Here is a 16,343-nt window from a genome sequence, read left to right on the forward strand (position 1 = left end):
TACCCAGGTGCTCTTCCAAGTAGGCAATGATTAAAAGGGTGTGCCCTAGAGGCAATACTATCTTCCTCTCCTACCTCGGAACATTTAACTGATGAAGTGGGGACATTTCATGATTTTCCTGGTGGGGATACTCACAAATTCTGGAAGTGGCAGAGATCCAAGGACAGCTACAATATTCCAGTTGTCCAAGGCTCTTCTGAAAGTCTCACCTTTCAGAAACAGATATGACCCACAATCAACAGAAGCTAAACTGCAAGTTCAGCTTTGTTAAAGCTTCAGATGTAGCCATGTTTGTTAAGAAGATTGACGTTAAGCAGATGAGCAGAGTATGCCTGAGGATCATTCAGGGAATTCAAGAGGAAGCAGGTGCATGCTCTTATTGCCAGATAAACACAGGATCCTTGAGAAGTTGTAGCCCCTCCCAGAAACTATATCTACAGAGTACCCTCAGAATCATGTTGGTCTGCATTCAACAAGAGTATCTTCCTTCCATTACTCTAAGATGAGATCAACTTATTTTCCAGGTAAGTGAGTGGGAGCAAATGTGATCCAGACAACACACCGGGCCAATTTCTCCAAGTTATCTTGTTTTTAAAGGGCCCCCAGCCAAGGGATGCAAACAGCCCAAGGCTTGGTAAATGACCTTATGATCTGCCCTTGGCCTGTTATCATGTTGGAACTGAGTCATGGTACCTGCTTCTTGCTTTGTGTTTGCCAGTCAAATGGCCAATACTAAAAAAGGAGGAAGGCACAGCCATCCAGGCCAACTCCTGGTACTCCTTGGGCCATTAAAATGGTTGCTTATAGGCAGTCACCGGTGGCTCACGCTTGTAATTCCAACGACTTGGATGGCTGAGGCAAGAGAATTCCAGAGGCCAGGAGTTTGAGACCAGCCTGGGAAACACAGGGGGACCCTGTCTATTAATAAAAAACAAACAAACAAACAAAAAATAACAACAACAACAACAAAAAAAACTTGTGCTCTTCTGTTGAGCAGAGTCTAGGATTGTTGGGTTTTGAATAACAAGAGGATGTAAATGTGACCAGTATCATTCAACATAAATGGAGTACTCATTCTGTATCAGCCACTGTTTTTGTTTTCTATGGAATGTTCTATTTTACAGATGATAAAAATGTCCTATAGAGAGGCTAAATGGCCTCACACAGGAAGTGGCAGAGCTGGAGTATTAAGTAAGGCATTCATAATCCAAGTCCTTTTTAAACATTTCATTGACTTGACAACCAGAAATTTCAGATGTACTATCTGGAATCCAGAACTATTTTTTGAACTTTTTTATTTATTGTAAACTATAAATGTAAAACATTTTAGAAAACATAGTACTGCTTTACAAATATATAATGCTAATACCCAAGTCAAGAAATAAATGATTCTTGGCTCTCCCAAAACTGCTGAGTATCCCTTACCAATATTGACCTCCTCTTCCAACCACTTTATTTGTAATAGCCACAGAGTGGAAGTAATTCAGAATAGGTAACTAAATGGTTGTACATGAGTTCAGTGGAATTCAGCTATACAACAATAAAAAATAATGAACTTTAGCTACATGTAAAAACTTTGATGAATTTCATAAACATAATGTTGAGCAAAATAATCCAGGCAAAAATATACTTGTATGATCCCATCTCTATAACATTCAGAAGTAGGTGGTCTTAAAAGTCAGGATAGTTGTTACCTGTGAAGAGGAAAGAGATGTTATTTTTAGAAGGGCTCACTGGGGTCTTCTCAATTGGTGGGGTTCACTGTGATCAATTTAGGGTTAGCTTATTTTCTACTTATATTTTATATTTTTGTTTTTAAAAATTTTATATTAAATGGGAAACAGTGTTCTCAAAAAGCACATTTATCCTGTGGCAGAGGGAAGACATTCTCTCATTCTCTCTACCCTCTGAGTGTTTGATAATTGAGTCTATGAAATAAACTGACAGTAGGCAGTTTTTTTTTTTTTTTTTTTTTTTTTTTTTTTTTTTTGAGACAGACTCTTGCTGTGTTGCCTGGGCTAGAGTGCCCTGACATCTGCCTAGCTCACAGCAACCTCAAACTCCTGGGCTCAAGTGATCTTCCTGCCTCAGCCTCCTGAGTAGCTGGCACTACAGGCATGTGCCAACAGGCCTGCCTAATTTTTTCTATTTTTAGTTGCCCAGCTAATTTCTTTCTATTTTTAGTAGAGATGGGGGGGAGTCTCACTCTTGCTGAGTCTGATCTCAAACTCCTGAACTCAAGCGATCCTCCCCCGCATCAGCCTCCCAGAGTGGTAGGATTACAGGCATGAACCACCATGCCTGGCCCACAATAAGTGGATTAATAGGAGAAAAAGCATACAAATTTATTACAGGCACCTGGGTATTATGTCAAAGAAACTTGAATATCCCCAAATCCAGTGATATCTAGAAGCTTGTATACCCTCTTCATAGGGGAGAGAGGACAGGGAGGTAGACAACTGAGGGGAGAATCAGTGATTTTGGGGAAAGAGGAATGGACCCTCAGAAGAATAGGTGACAATCTGTGACAAAGTCTGCCTGGATTTGGTGTCCACTTCTATTCTTCTCTCCTGTGACATGAGCCAATCTTGCTTGATTCATGAGATTCATGGGAAAGGGATTCATGACAATTAAGGTCCTTTTGGCATTCTGGCGCAGAGCAGAGCGGTGGCGGGCATAGCTAGCGGGTTGGCCGCGGAGCGGGGGTGCAACTGGCTTTCCCCCGACACTCCTCCCCCTCAGGCGCCAGCCCCACCCCTCTGACAACCTAGCGGATCCTGTCCTTCTATCCCCTGCGGCGCCAGCCTGGGGCGGCTCCAGGTGCCCCCCACCAGAACCTCCCCGTCATGGACAGCCAGAGGTCCAATGCTCCCCGGGACGACGTGACCGCCGAGGAGGCAGCAGGCGCTTCCCCCGTGAAGGCCAACGGACAGGAAAATGGCCAGGTGAAAAGTAATGGAGACTTATCCCCCAAGGGTGAAGGGGAATCACGCCCCCCCACCCCGTGAACAGAACATATGAGGCACCAGGGCCATAGGTGATGCCATCGAGCCAGCACCCCCTAGCCAAGGTGCTGAGGCCAAGGGGGAGGCCGCCCCTAAGGAGACCCCCAAGAAGAAGAAGAAATTCTCTTTCAAGAAGCTTTTCAAATTGAGTGACCTGTCCTTCAAGAGAAATTGGAAGGAGGGTGTCGGGGATTCTTCTGCCTCCTCACTCACAGAGGAAGAGCAGGAGCAGGGGGAGATTGGTGCCTGCAGTGAAGAGGGCACTGCCCAGAAAGGGAAGGCTGTTGCCACCGCTGAGAGCCAGGAGCCCCAGGCCAAGGGGGCAGAGGCTAGTGCTGCCTCCAAGGGAGGAGACACAGAAGAAGAGGCAGGGCTCCAGGCTGCAGAGCCGTCCACTCCCTCGGGGCTGGAGAGTGGCCCTACACCTGCCAGCACTGAGCAGAATGAGTAGTCCGGTGGGGGCAGGTGGGCAGGTGGGTGATCTCTAAGGTGCAAAAACTGTGCTGTCCTTGTGAGCTCACTGTCTGGCCCTGGTGCCCTGGCTGCCTTCCTGTGCCCAGAAAGGAAGGAGCTGTTGCCCCCTCCCAGCCACATCCCCTCCCCTCCTCTCCCTCCTGTGGATTCTCCCATCAGCCATCTGGTCATCCTCTTAAGACCAGTTGAAGATGATCCCTTACAGCTTCCCAAGTTAGGTTAGTGATGTGAAATGCTCCTGTCCCTGGTCCTCCCTCCCTCCGTGGCCCCACCCCTGCAGAAGGCAATTGTTGATTTTCCTCTCCAGTTCTTTTCCAAGTAGGTTGTGTTTACTCCCCAAGTCTGAGCCAGAAGTGAGGTGTTTATACTCCCAAACCTTGAGTGTCCAGCCTTTCCCCCTGTTGAGTTTTTAGTCTGTTGTGCTTTGCTTAGTGACACCTGGGCTGGGGAGGACATCGCCCCTGTCTATGTTTTTATAAATGTCTTTCTCAAGTTCAAACCTCCAGCTTGTGAATCAACTATGTCTCTTTTTTGACTTGGCAAGCAAGTATTAGGCTTTAGGGTGCGGGGAGGTCTGTAATGTGAAACAACTTCTTGTTGTCTTTTTTTTCTCTCATTGTTGTAAATAACTTTAAGTGGCCAAACCCCAGATTTGTACTTTTTTTCCTATCTGCTAAAACCATTCTCTTCCACCTGGTTTTAGTGTAACATTTACAAAAGGAATAAATGGCAATTCCTGAACTCATTCAATCCTCTTGGAAACTATGTGGGCAGGAGGAAAAGAGACAGTACTCATCACCCCAACCAGGTCTTGTTGAACCCATCCTGGGCAGAGTAGACACTTACACTCAGCAATGTGAAAAGTGACAAGTGAAGATAAATGCCTGCATGTGTGGCAGAAGATTTGGGTGGGGATTAAGACCTCTGGTTTAGCTATGGTGATTTTTCCTGTCTATTTAACTCCATGTTCCATTAGCTGAGTTCCAGTTTTCTGTTGGACTATGAACACAATAAGGGCAAAATTTAAATGATTATTTTCTCTGTTGAGTTAAATAGAATTGTGTGTGAAGGCTCATAGTAAAGTTATTTAGGATTGTGAGAGGAGAAGCTAAAGTTTTAACCTCTGTTTTCCTTTCTACCAATTTCTCCAAATGCGTGGTACACATGTTGTTTATTAGTTTATAAGGGGCCCATAGGAGAAAAAACATTTCCAGTGTTTTATGCCAATCACAGAAAAAAACACCTATATGTTTCTGATAATTCTTTGCTTCTTAAAAGTAGGATTGCCATTACCCTACCCCCAGGCACTTCCCTGGCTCCATACCAGCTTCCTTTGCTCCCATTTTGGTTCTGTCCCACTCCATGAAGTTTTAAAAACTGCACTCTTGGAGTCTTTCCTTTTGTATGAATTTTAACAAATCACTTATAAAGAGGGTTGAGAGGAAGAGGCAATCTAGGTGAAAATGATGGCTCAGGTCAGTGGAGTTGGTGAGAAAATGTTGGATTCTGAAAAAAGTATAGATATTTAGTTTTATATTTTTGGTGGGACACATAGAATGGACCTATTTAGTTCTTTAAATAGCTACTTTAAGTTCCATTGTGAGGATATTTCAATATTTTTCCAGTTTCCAATGTTTATTATATTTATAAAAATTTAGGTGATTTCTTATTTTATTATATTAATATGTGCCTATTTGTGTTTATATATCTGAATAACTAATATATTCACATAGCTAAAATATTAAATTATACAAATAGATATACAGTGAGAAGTCTGCTGTCCACCCCTGATGGCCATATATCCTGCTTTGCCTGGTACAGACCCAGGCATAAATCATTGTCCTGGCATAATTATGAATAGCCCCTTCTTTCTCTCAGAAATGTATTAGTTTGGATGATAAATTATACAGACACTCTACTTAGATCCCTGATTCTTCACCATGCTGCTACCCCTCCCCATTCAGAAGCACCTGTGGTATCATTGTGTATCTGCCAGAGGAATTTTATGTATATTTATTTTGTAAATATATGGTATGCATGGATTCTATTTTTTGCATTTTTTTTTTTTAGAGACATTGTCTTACTCTTATGCCTAGGCTGGAGTGCAGTGGTATGATCACAGTTCACTGCAGCCTTAAAATCCTGGGCTGAAGTGATCCTCCTGCCTCAGCTTCCTGAGTAGTTGGGACTACAGGTGCCCATATCACCATGCCCAGCTAATCTTTTAAATTTTTTCTTTCTTTCTTTTTTTTTCTTTAGAGATGAGGTCTCCCTTTGTTGCTCAAGCTAGCCTCAAACTCTGGGGCTCTAGCAATTCTCCAGCCTCAATTTCGCAAAGTTCTGAGATTACAGATGTGAACTACTGTGCCCAGCCAATTTTTTTTTTTTCATTTTTAAACAAATGGATGTATCCATGCTTTTTAATTTAAATTTTTATTTTGAAAAAAAAACTTAAACTAATGGAAATAAAAAGAATTAAAAGGAACTCTCAGCCAGCAAGGTGGTTCATGCCTATAATCCCAGAACTTTGGGAGGCTGAGGTAAGAAGATTGCTTGAGAATAGGGGTTCAAGACCAGCCTGGGCAACATAGCAAAACCCTGTCTTACAAAAATTTAAAAATTGGGAGCTCTGACTTGGGGGGAAAGGCGGTACATGGGCAACGTATGTAACTTGCAATTCTGTATCCCCCATAACAATAAGATGTTATAAAATAATAAAAAAAAAAAATTTCAGGATCTACTTGGGAAAATTTCCATTCAATATTATATTCATGATTATCTCTAAGTTGGACGATGTAACCTCAGTTCACATGTAGGGAGCCAAACCATTTGAATTCAATATTAATCCAGGTGCTATAAAAGTAAGCAGCATATGATGCTAGTCTTCTGCTGTATATAAAAAATCTAATTGCTTTATATCTTTTAATAATTACTCTAATTTGGGTGATCTATCCTAGATACAGAGATCATCCACACTATAGAAAAATTTTTGTCACAAAAAAATAGATAATAATTGTGATGTTTAAAAGCTATGAAATAAATCACCATTTTTAAACCTACTGGATTTACTTTAAAATTCTGGGTAAGAAGCTTACATATAATTACACATGAACTACAAGAATGAACAAATAATTTGCATATAATATGCAAATAATATACATAAAATTAACTTTGGATTGTGGAAATATCGATGCAATTTTATTTCCCTTTCTATTGTTCATTATTAATCTGAAAAGAGAATAATTTACAAGTGGCTTTGAGCACTCTAGTTAAATACAATTGGTTTTCTTTCTATTAAACTTTACCTAAAAATGTTTCCTTTCTCAAAAAAAAAAAAAAAAAAATTAGCTGGACATGGTGGCCCATGCCTGTAGTCCTAGCTACTAGAGAGGCTGAGGCAGGAGAATCACTTGAGTACAAGGCTGCAGTGAGCTATGATCATGACACTGTACTCTAGCCTGGGCAACAAAGCAAGACCCTGTCTCAAACAAAACAAAACAAAACAAAACAAAAAAGACTGCAAAACTCTCTATTTACCCTTTATCCATATTCACTGATTTTAATATTTTTCCACATTATAGTTTATCAATTTCTATTCTTCCCTCCCTCCCTCTCCTTCCCTTTCCCCTACTTTCTTTTTTTCTTCTCCCTCTATCTTCTGTCCTCCTATGTATAAACTTTTTTTTTGTTTTATGATTTTGAACAATTTGAGGGAAAGTTGCAGATACCATATACCTACTGTATTTCCTAAGAACAGGGATATATGTTTAGATAACCACAGTATAGTTATTAATTCAAGAAATTTAACATTTATACATAATCCAATTTCTTCACTTGCCCTGGTGATGTTCTTTATAGCATTTTTTTTGTTAAAGATCTTGTTTAGGATTATAGATTTTATCACTATGTTATAACTTTTTTATCATCTTAACTCTGGAATGGTTCCTCAGGCTTCACTTGCCTTTCTTGTGGTTATCATTTTTGAATTATGCAGGCTAGGTAATTTATAGAATTCTCTTGGCTTGGGTTTGTCCAAAGTGTCCTCAAGACTGGGTTTGATTGATACCTTTATGGTTGGTACAACATACTTTTCACTATTGTCATCCCCAAAATGATATTTTATAACCACATCATTCTTTTAGCATTTACCTAATCATCAGGGAAATGCAAATCAAAACCACAATCAGATAATCTCATTTTAGTTAGAATGGCTACCTTCAAAAAGACAAAAAATAACTAATACTGACCAGGATATGGAGAAGAGGGGAACTCATATACACTGTTGGAAAGAATGTAAATTAGTACAGCCACTCTGGAAAACAGTGTGCAGATTTCTAAATAAACTACAAATAGAACTACCATATGAACCAGCAATGCTTCTACTGGCTATTTATCTAAATGAAAGGAAATCAATATACTATTTAGCCATAAAAAGAATAAAATTGGCTGGGCATAGTGACTAACACCTTTAATCCCAGCACTTTGGGAGGCCGAGGCAGGAGTATCTCTTGAGCCCAGGAGTTCAAGACCATCCTGGGCAACATAGTGAAACCTCATCTCTACAAACAAATTTTAAAAAATTAGCTGGGCTAGGGATATATGCCTGTAGTCCTAGCCACTTGGAAGGCTGAGACAAGAGGATCATAGGAGTTTGAGACTGCAGTAAACTATGATGGTGTCACTGCACTCCAGCCTGGGTGACAGAGGGAGACCCTGGCTCAAAAAAAAAAAAAACTGAAATTCTACCATTTTTGGCAACATGGATGAGCCTGGAGGGCAGTATGCTAAGTGAAATAATAAATCAGGAACCGAAAGTTAAATACCACGTTCTCACACATGTGGAAATTAAGTTGAACTCACAGAAGTAGAGAGTAGGCCAGGCCTGATGGCTCACGCTTGTAATCCTAGCACTCTGGGAGGCTGAGGTGGGAGGATTGCTTGAGGTCAGGAGTTCGAGACCTCCAGCCTGAGCAAGAGCAAGACCCCATCTCTACTAAAAAAATAGAAAGAAATTAGCTGGAAAGCTAAATATGTATATATTTAAAAAATTAGCTGACATGGTGGTGCATGCCTGTAGTCCCAGCTACTTGGGAGGCTGAGGCAGTAGGATTGCTTGAGCCCAGGAGTTTGAGGTTGCTGTGAGCTAGGCTGACACCATGGCACTCTAGCCCGGACAACAGAGTGAGACTCTGTCTCAAAAAAAAAAAAAAAGGAAAAAAGAAGTTCAAGATCAGCCTGAGCAAGAATGAGACCCATTTCTACTAAAAATTTTTAAAAAAGTAATTAGCCAGACAACTAAAAATAGAAAAAATTAGCCAGGCATGCTGGTGCACATCTGTAGTCGCACCTACTTGGGAGGCTGAGGCAGGAGGATTGCTCGAGCCCAGGAGTTCGAGGTTGCTGTGAGCTAGGTTGACACCATGGCACTCTAGCCTGGGCAACAGAGTGAGACTCTGTCTCAAAGAAGGAAAAAAAAAAAAAAGGTTGGGAAGGGCAGAGGGGAGGGGCTAAATAGAGGTTGGTTAAGGGATGCAAATTTATAGCTAGATAAGAAAAATAAGTTCTAGTTTTCTGTAACATTGTAGGGTAACAATAGCAATAATTTATTTTATACTTCATATACCAAGAAGAGAGGAATTTGTATGTTCCCAACATAAAGAAATGATAAATATTTGAGGTGGTGGATATGCTTATTACTCTCATTTGATCATTACAAATTGAATACAGGTATTGAAATATTACCCTGTACCCCATGAATATGTATAATTATTACATGTCAATTAAAAATTTTAAGAAAAAGATTCTCATAACCTCTTCCCTACTCTCTATTTTTCTCTCTCTCGATCACTCTCTTGCACTCTGTGTGCTGCTTTTGCTCTGTCTCTGTCTGCCTTTCTCTGGGTGTATGTGTCTCTGTCTGGCTCTGTCTTATTAATTTACTTATTTCCCTATCTACTAATTTACATTAGTATGGATTCATGAATACATATTTTATTTAATGTGCTATAATATCTTACTATTATTATGTAAATGCTCAAAGTTTCCCTGATTTGACTAGTGGCAGCCCTTTCTAATGTTGCCTATGTCCTTTGACATGCCTTCATCAGTTATTTTAGTGCTGACCCAATTTTAGATTCTGTCCCAAGAATATATTCCAAGCTCATCTTGTAGCCCTCCTGTCCCTACCATGGAATCAGCCATTTTTTCTCAGGAATCTTGGTTCCTATTAGTGGAGAAAGGAAAGTTATTTAGGCACTAAGGTCTTAGTGCTATTGATATATTATTGTTTTTAGGTCCTTTCAAATATACAGGATATAGCTTGGTGTGGTGGTATGCACCTGTAGTCCCAGCTACTTGGGAGAGTGAGGCAGGAGAATTGCTTGAGCTCAGGAGTTTGAGGACTCAGTGAGCTATTATGATACCACTGTACTCTAGCCTGGGTGACAGAATGAGACCATCTCAAAAAAAAAAAAAAGAAAGAAAGAAAAAGAAAAATGTATCAAATATACAGGATATATACTACATATATAACTACACATTTATATGTATATATGTATATTACTATATATGTGGATATATGTGTGTATGCATATACATATATTCACATATTTATAATGATACTTTTATGTCAATCCACCCCATAGGGTTTTTCCTGGCCTTCTTCCATTCCCTATTTGTATAGCCTCCTTCCACATTGAGAACTTTCTCTCCCAGTAAGGATCTTCCCCCATTTCTGTAGTCTTCCCTTCTCCCTTCCCTTCACTTCCTGTGTTCCACTTTCCTCCTATTAGTTGCTAGACTAGAGGATCACAACAAAGGCATCTTAGATTTGCTATTAAACTTTCAGGTAGGTGTGACAACCTGTCTGCCTCATGGGAGTGGTAGCCTGTCTGTCTGAGTCCTGGGTGGCAGAAGCAGCCCAGGGCCCTGGACTGAGGCCCAGTCAACCCTCTGTGGGGCTACCACACCATTTCATATACAAGACATAAACACATTTTCTTCCAAGTTGGACCTGGCATTTCCTTTTTTGTCGGATGGTGGACAACATGAGAGCAGGGCCCATTTGGTGAATGTTCTGTCAGTATCAGTTTCTGAAACAAGAAAAAATACATATTTTTCAAATAAAATTAAATCAAGGTGGTAACAAGTTTGACCCACAGAAAAGGATCAGCCCAAACGTGTAAATCTATTATGTATTAATAAAAAATTATTTTTTTCTAGATTAAAATAATAAAAATTATGGCCCAGTCACCTCCCTCAGAAAAGCCTGTTTGTTCTAGACTGACTTTTCACTGTGATTGGGTCTCTGAGTAAATGTTGAATAAATGATTTACCAGTTTTAAAAGTTTCAGTGGTGAGATGGACAATTTTATTGTTTTACATAGGAGACAAAGGATATTTTATACATAGATATTTTCCTTCATTTTGCCCTATGTCCTAGTTTAAATTCTCAGAATATAGATTACTATCCCCAAAAGTCTGTATCCTGTTTCATCTATACCTTATTAGACTAAGTTTTAACAAATTTTAAGAAGCTCTTTTATAATTGAGAGTACATTGCTACAAGCTATTTTTTAAAATTTTATATTCTTTGATTACCAGGAACTTGACAATTAGTTTTGCTGCTTCTGTTGTTTGTTTGTTTGTTTGTCTGATAACACTCTCATTCTTAGCCCCTGTCTATATTAATAATGCTGCCAGGAATGTTTTTCAGTTTCAGTTTTCTTCTTTCCTGATTATGTTAAAGAAAAACAGATGTGGATACTAGTTATAGGACACATTGTTCTGACTAATAACTATTGCAATAGGGAAGAGAGTCCAGCAGGAACTGAGCTCAACTTTGATCTATATTGAGGTGATTGGGTGTTTTAAAGGGAGGATGGGGGCATAAGGACAGAGGTGAGTAGGAGGGTGCTCAGTAGAGTCAGGGAAGTAAAAAATTACAAAAAGTCAAGAAGCGGGCTATCCATGTGAAACCCATCTGGGGGTGCTGGCTGGTACTTTTTGCAGTGAGGCTCCTACTTTCCCTCAGAGGCAAGGGTAGGGGTGGGGGGTGGAACAGAGGCCCTATCTTCATGTGTTGGCTGAAACAAACAGTAAATTCTTTTGGTAGCCTTTATTCTCAGGCAGACAGTTTAAGGAGAGGGTAGGATCATCTTAGGGATGTGGTCTGGAGCTGTTAGAAACTATATTAGTGTTTTGTTCAAGTCATTATAGGCCAAGGTTAGTACCTAGTTGAAAAGAGGCCTCAGAGAAACCTGACTGAAATTTGGTCAAGGAGAGAGCCTTTGTTAATGTGTCTGCTGGTAGTAAGGCTCATTGAGTCTATAATCTTGACTGAAAGTTTACTTCTTGCCAGACCCTTTGCCAATTGTTGGCAGAACATCTATGGCCCTTGAGGAGTGGTAGTTTGAAGAGAGAACAAGGAATCAGACATTCCTGATATCTATGAATGTGCAATGAGCTAAGTACAGTGTGTTTAAGAACTCAGAGGAGAGTGGCCAGGAAGGGATTCTTAGGGAAGACAGTGGTTGGGTTGGAGCTTAGGGTGAGCCCAGGTGTGGGGGTGGGAGGATTTGATGGACATTCATATAAAAGGTACCTGAGCATATCAGAGGGACTGCCAAAAGAGCAGAAGACCTGACTCACAGACTTAAGGAGGAGAAAGGGAAAAGGAGGAGATAAGGTGTGGGTCTGACAGATGGGAAGGCCCATAGAGTGGAGGGTGCATGGCATGCATTGAAGGATTTTCATCAGAGTGGTCCCCTGACAATATGTGGGTAAGTCTGCAGGCTAATTGGGAAAACAGACAGATGGGATCATAGAGACAAATTTAGGGACTGACTCAGTCTATATTAATTTATAACAGGGGTCAGCAAAGTACAAGTTGTGGCTAAATCTGGACTGTTACCTACATGTGTATGGCTTGTGTATGAACCAAGGCCCTTGGCCTCCTAAAGGTTCACTGAAATATCACTGACATGAGGCAGATAACAGATTTGAGCACAGTACAAATTTGGACCAACAGATTAGCAAATAGTTGAGGTCAGGAGATTAAGGACCAAATAAATACTTTACTTACTTTTAATTATCAATAACTTATAAAATACTAAACAGAACCAAAAAAGTTTCCCTGGAAAAGTAATATTAATAATATATTGACTTTTTTAGTATTTAAAAATTTTTCATCTTGACTTTTCATGTGAATTTAGTATATTTGCTCATATGCGAAAATTCTTTGCTTTATTTTTTATTGTGCTAAAATACATTTTACCTAAAATTTACCATCTTAAACATTATTCACAGGCATTAAGTGCATATATACTGTTGTGCAACCATCACCACCATCCATCTCCAGAACTCTTTTTATCTTGCAAAACTGAAAATCTGTACACCTTAAACAATAACTCTGTTTTCTCCATTCCTGCAGCCCTGCAACCACCATGCTACTTTCTGTCTCTGACATTTGACTACTTTAGTTCCCTCATGTAAGTGTAATCATACAGTATTTGTCCTTCTGTAACTAGCTTATTTCACCTGTATGATTTCCCCAATTTTTTTTTTTTTTTTTTTTTTTTTTTTTTTTTTTTTTTTTTTTTAGACAGAGTCTCACTCTGTTGCCCAGGCTAGAGTGCTGTGGTGTCAGCCTAGCTAACAGCAACCTTGAACTCCTGGGCTCAAGCGATTCTCCTGCTTCAGCCTCCTGGCTGCCTTAGCCACTACACCTGGCTAATTTTTCTATTTAGTAGACATAGGGTCTCACTCTTTCTCAGGCTGGTCTCGAACGCCTGAGCTCAAGCAATCTTCCTGCCTTGGCCTTCCAGAGTGCTAGTATTACAGGTGTGTGTCACCGTGCCAATGTCCCCAAGATTCATCCATGTTGTAGCATATATCAGAATTTCCTTCTTTTTAAAGTCTGAATAATATTGTATGCATACACCACATTTTATTTATCTGTTCATCCATCAATGGACACTTAGTTTGCTTCTAACTTTTGGCTATTGGGAATAATGCTGCTATGTACATGGGTGTATAAATATCTTTTCAAGTCCCTGCTTTCAGTTCTTTTAGAAATAACCCAGAAGTGAAATTGCTGGATCATATGAAGTTCTGCGACCAGGTCTTCATTTATGGAGGTGACTAAGTGAAAACATGGAGAGACCAATGCCATGCCACTGAAAGAAGATTTTATTACTTACATTTCTCTAGGAAGGGGGTACTCCATGTCACATCCCATAACATGAGAAGTGCCAGGTTTCTGTCAGAAGGCAGAAGATAGGAATGAAGGAAAAATCCAGGCCAAAGCCTTTATTGAGAATTCCAAGGGAAAGACAAGGCAGATCAGAGTAAACAGTGTGGGATTAGCTAGTTTAAATAATTCTGATTGGCTTTGGGCTATAGGGATGGTCTTTAGTAGCTTGGTTCCGGGCCTGGGATGATTGAGGGTAGGGGAAATATTGGCTGATGAGAGTTAGATAAGAAGGTGCCTGAGGCTATAGACTATGTTTATTTGGTTGGGATATGAAAGATGTACTCGTAGGCAAATTGTTATCTTTAGGAATTAGCAAGCTGTGGGAGGGGCAGTCTCTCCCAGGGTTTGTAAGCACCCTTAAATACCAGAGCATCAAGAATACAGAAAATAAGGCCGGGCGAGGTGGTGGCTCACGCCTATAATCCTAGCACTCTGGGAGGCCGAGGCGGGTGGATCGCTTGAGGTCAGGAGTTCGAGACCAGCCTGAGCAAGAGTGAGACCCCGTCTCTACTAAAAAAAATAGAAAGAAATGATTTGGACAGCTAAAAAATATATATATAGAAAAAAAATAGCCGGGCATGGTGGCACATGCTTGTAGTCTCAGCTACTCGGAAGGCTGAGGCAGAAGGATTGCTTAAGCCCAGGAGTTTGAGGTTGCTGTGAGCTAGGCTGAAGCCATGGCACTCTAGCCAGGGCAAAAGAGCGAGACTCTGTCTCAAAAAAAAAAAAAAAATACAGAAAATAAATTAATATAATTGGCTCTGTAATGAATGGATGCCAAATAAACAAATGCAGAGACTAAGAAGCTTGGAACATATGGTAATTGTTTTTTGAAATTCTTTAAGGAAACCACATACTGTTTTTCATAGTGGCTGCACCATTTTACATTTCCACCAACACTGCACAAGGTTTCTAATTCTGCACTTCTTCACTCACACTTATGTTCTCTTTTTGTTTGTTCTTGGCTTGTTTTTATAGTAGCCATCCTAATAGATGTGTAGTGGTCTCTCATTGTGGTTTTGATTTTCATTTCTGTAATAATTAGTGATGTTGAACATCTTTTCATGTGCTTACTGGCCATTTGTATATCTTCTTTGGAGAAATTTCATTTAATTCCTTTGCCCATTTTTAAATCTGTTTATTTTTATGTTGTTGAATTATAGGAATTTTATATGTATTCTGACTATTATCCCCTTGTTAAATACGAATTTTGCAAATATTTTCTGCCATTCTGTGGGTTGCCTTTTCAACATGTTGATTGTATCCTTTGATGCACAGAAAGTTTTTAATTTTGATATATTCCAATTTATGTCTTTTTCTCTTTCCTTAGCTTTTGGTATTATCTAGTGAATCATTGCCAAATCCAATTTTATAAAGCTTTTTTCTAAGAGTTTTATATTAATAGCTTTAACTTTTCATTTAGATCTTTGGTCCATTTTGAGTTAATTTTTGTTTATGATGTAAGGAAGGAGCCCAACTTTTCATTCTTTTGCATGTTGTTATCCAGTTTTCTCAACACCATATGTTGAAAAGACTGTCCTTTCCCCATTGAATGATCTTGGCACCCTTGTAGAGAAATCATTTGACCATATGGGAGGGTTTATTTCTGTGCTTGCTATTCTATTCCATTGGCCTATGTTTTACATTCTTTTTTTAAAGATATCTTTTAGGCCAAGCGTGGTGGCTCACACCTGCAATTGTTGTACTATGGAATGCTGAGGTGGGAGGATTTCTTAAGCCCAGGAGTTGGAGAATGCATTGAGCTGATTGTGCAACTGCCCTCCAGCCTGGATGACAGAGCGAGATCCCTTCTCTAAAAAAGCAAAACAAAAAAATGTTTAATTTTTTTAGTTTTTACATTTCAAAATTAGCACTCCTAATATGGCTTGTAGGAATGAAAGCAGTGAGGAAGATTGTTAATCACACTCTTCTGACCAGAATTTCCTAAGAACTTTGGTGCTATGGTCCAAGTGTCTAGGGCAGGCGTCAGCAAATTTTTGTCTAACAGGCCAGTGTGTGTATCTATGTGAATAAGGAAAAGAGAGATTTATTTTTAAGGCCTTGGCTTACATGGTGGTAGAGTCTGGCAAGTCCAAAATCTGCAGAGTAGGCTGGCAGTCTGGAGAGCCAGGGAAGACTTGCAGTGTTAAGTCCGAAGCCAGTCTGGAGGCAGAGTTCCCTCTTCCCTGGGGTACCTCAGTCTGTTTTCCGTTAAGGCTTTCAAGTGATAGGATAAGGCCCACCCACATTATGTAGGGTAAGCTACTTTACTCAAAGTTTACTGATTTAAATGTTACTGTCTCCCAAAAAACACCCTTCACAGCAACATCCAAGCTGGTGTTTAGCCAAATATCTGGGCACTACTGACACACAAAATTAAATGTTACAAGCCTGGGAAATAGCAAGATCTTGTCTCCACAAAACAATCTAAAAATTAGCTGGGCGTGGTGGCATAGGCCTATAGTCCCAGCCACTTGGAAGGCTGAGGCAGTAGGATTGCTTGAGCCCAGGATTTTGAGGTTGCAGTGAGCTATGATGATGCCACTACACTCTAGCCCAGCAGGCAACAGAGTGAGACACTGCCTCAGAAAGAAAGAGAGAAAGAAAGAAAA

General features: G+C 40.0%; 1 protein-coding gene across 1 annotated transcript; it reads left to right on the forward strand.

The window, feature by feature from the left end:
* The first annotated feature begins 2,846 nt into the window (after positions 1-2,846).
* On the forward strand, positions 2,847-3,456 carry LOC138381528 (MARCKS-related protein-like). The gene is given in 2 exon segments (XM_069465818.1): positions 2,847-3,017; positions 3,019-3,456. Coding segments are annotated over 2 exon segments (609 nt in total).
* Positions 3,457-16,343: the final 12,887 nt, after the last annotated feature.

The sequence above is a fragment of the Eulemur rufifrons genome, chromosome 3 (assembly GCF_041146395.1).
Source record: "Eulemur rufifrons isolate Redbay chromosome 3, OSU_ERuf_1, whole genome shotgun sequence".
In the NCBI taxonomy this organism is placed as follows: domain Eukaryota; kingdom Metazoa; phylum Chordata; class Mammalia; order Primates; family Lemuridae; genus Eulemur; species Eulemur rufifrons.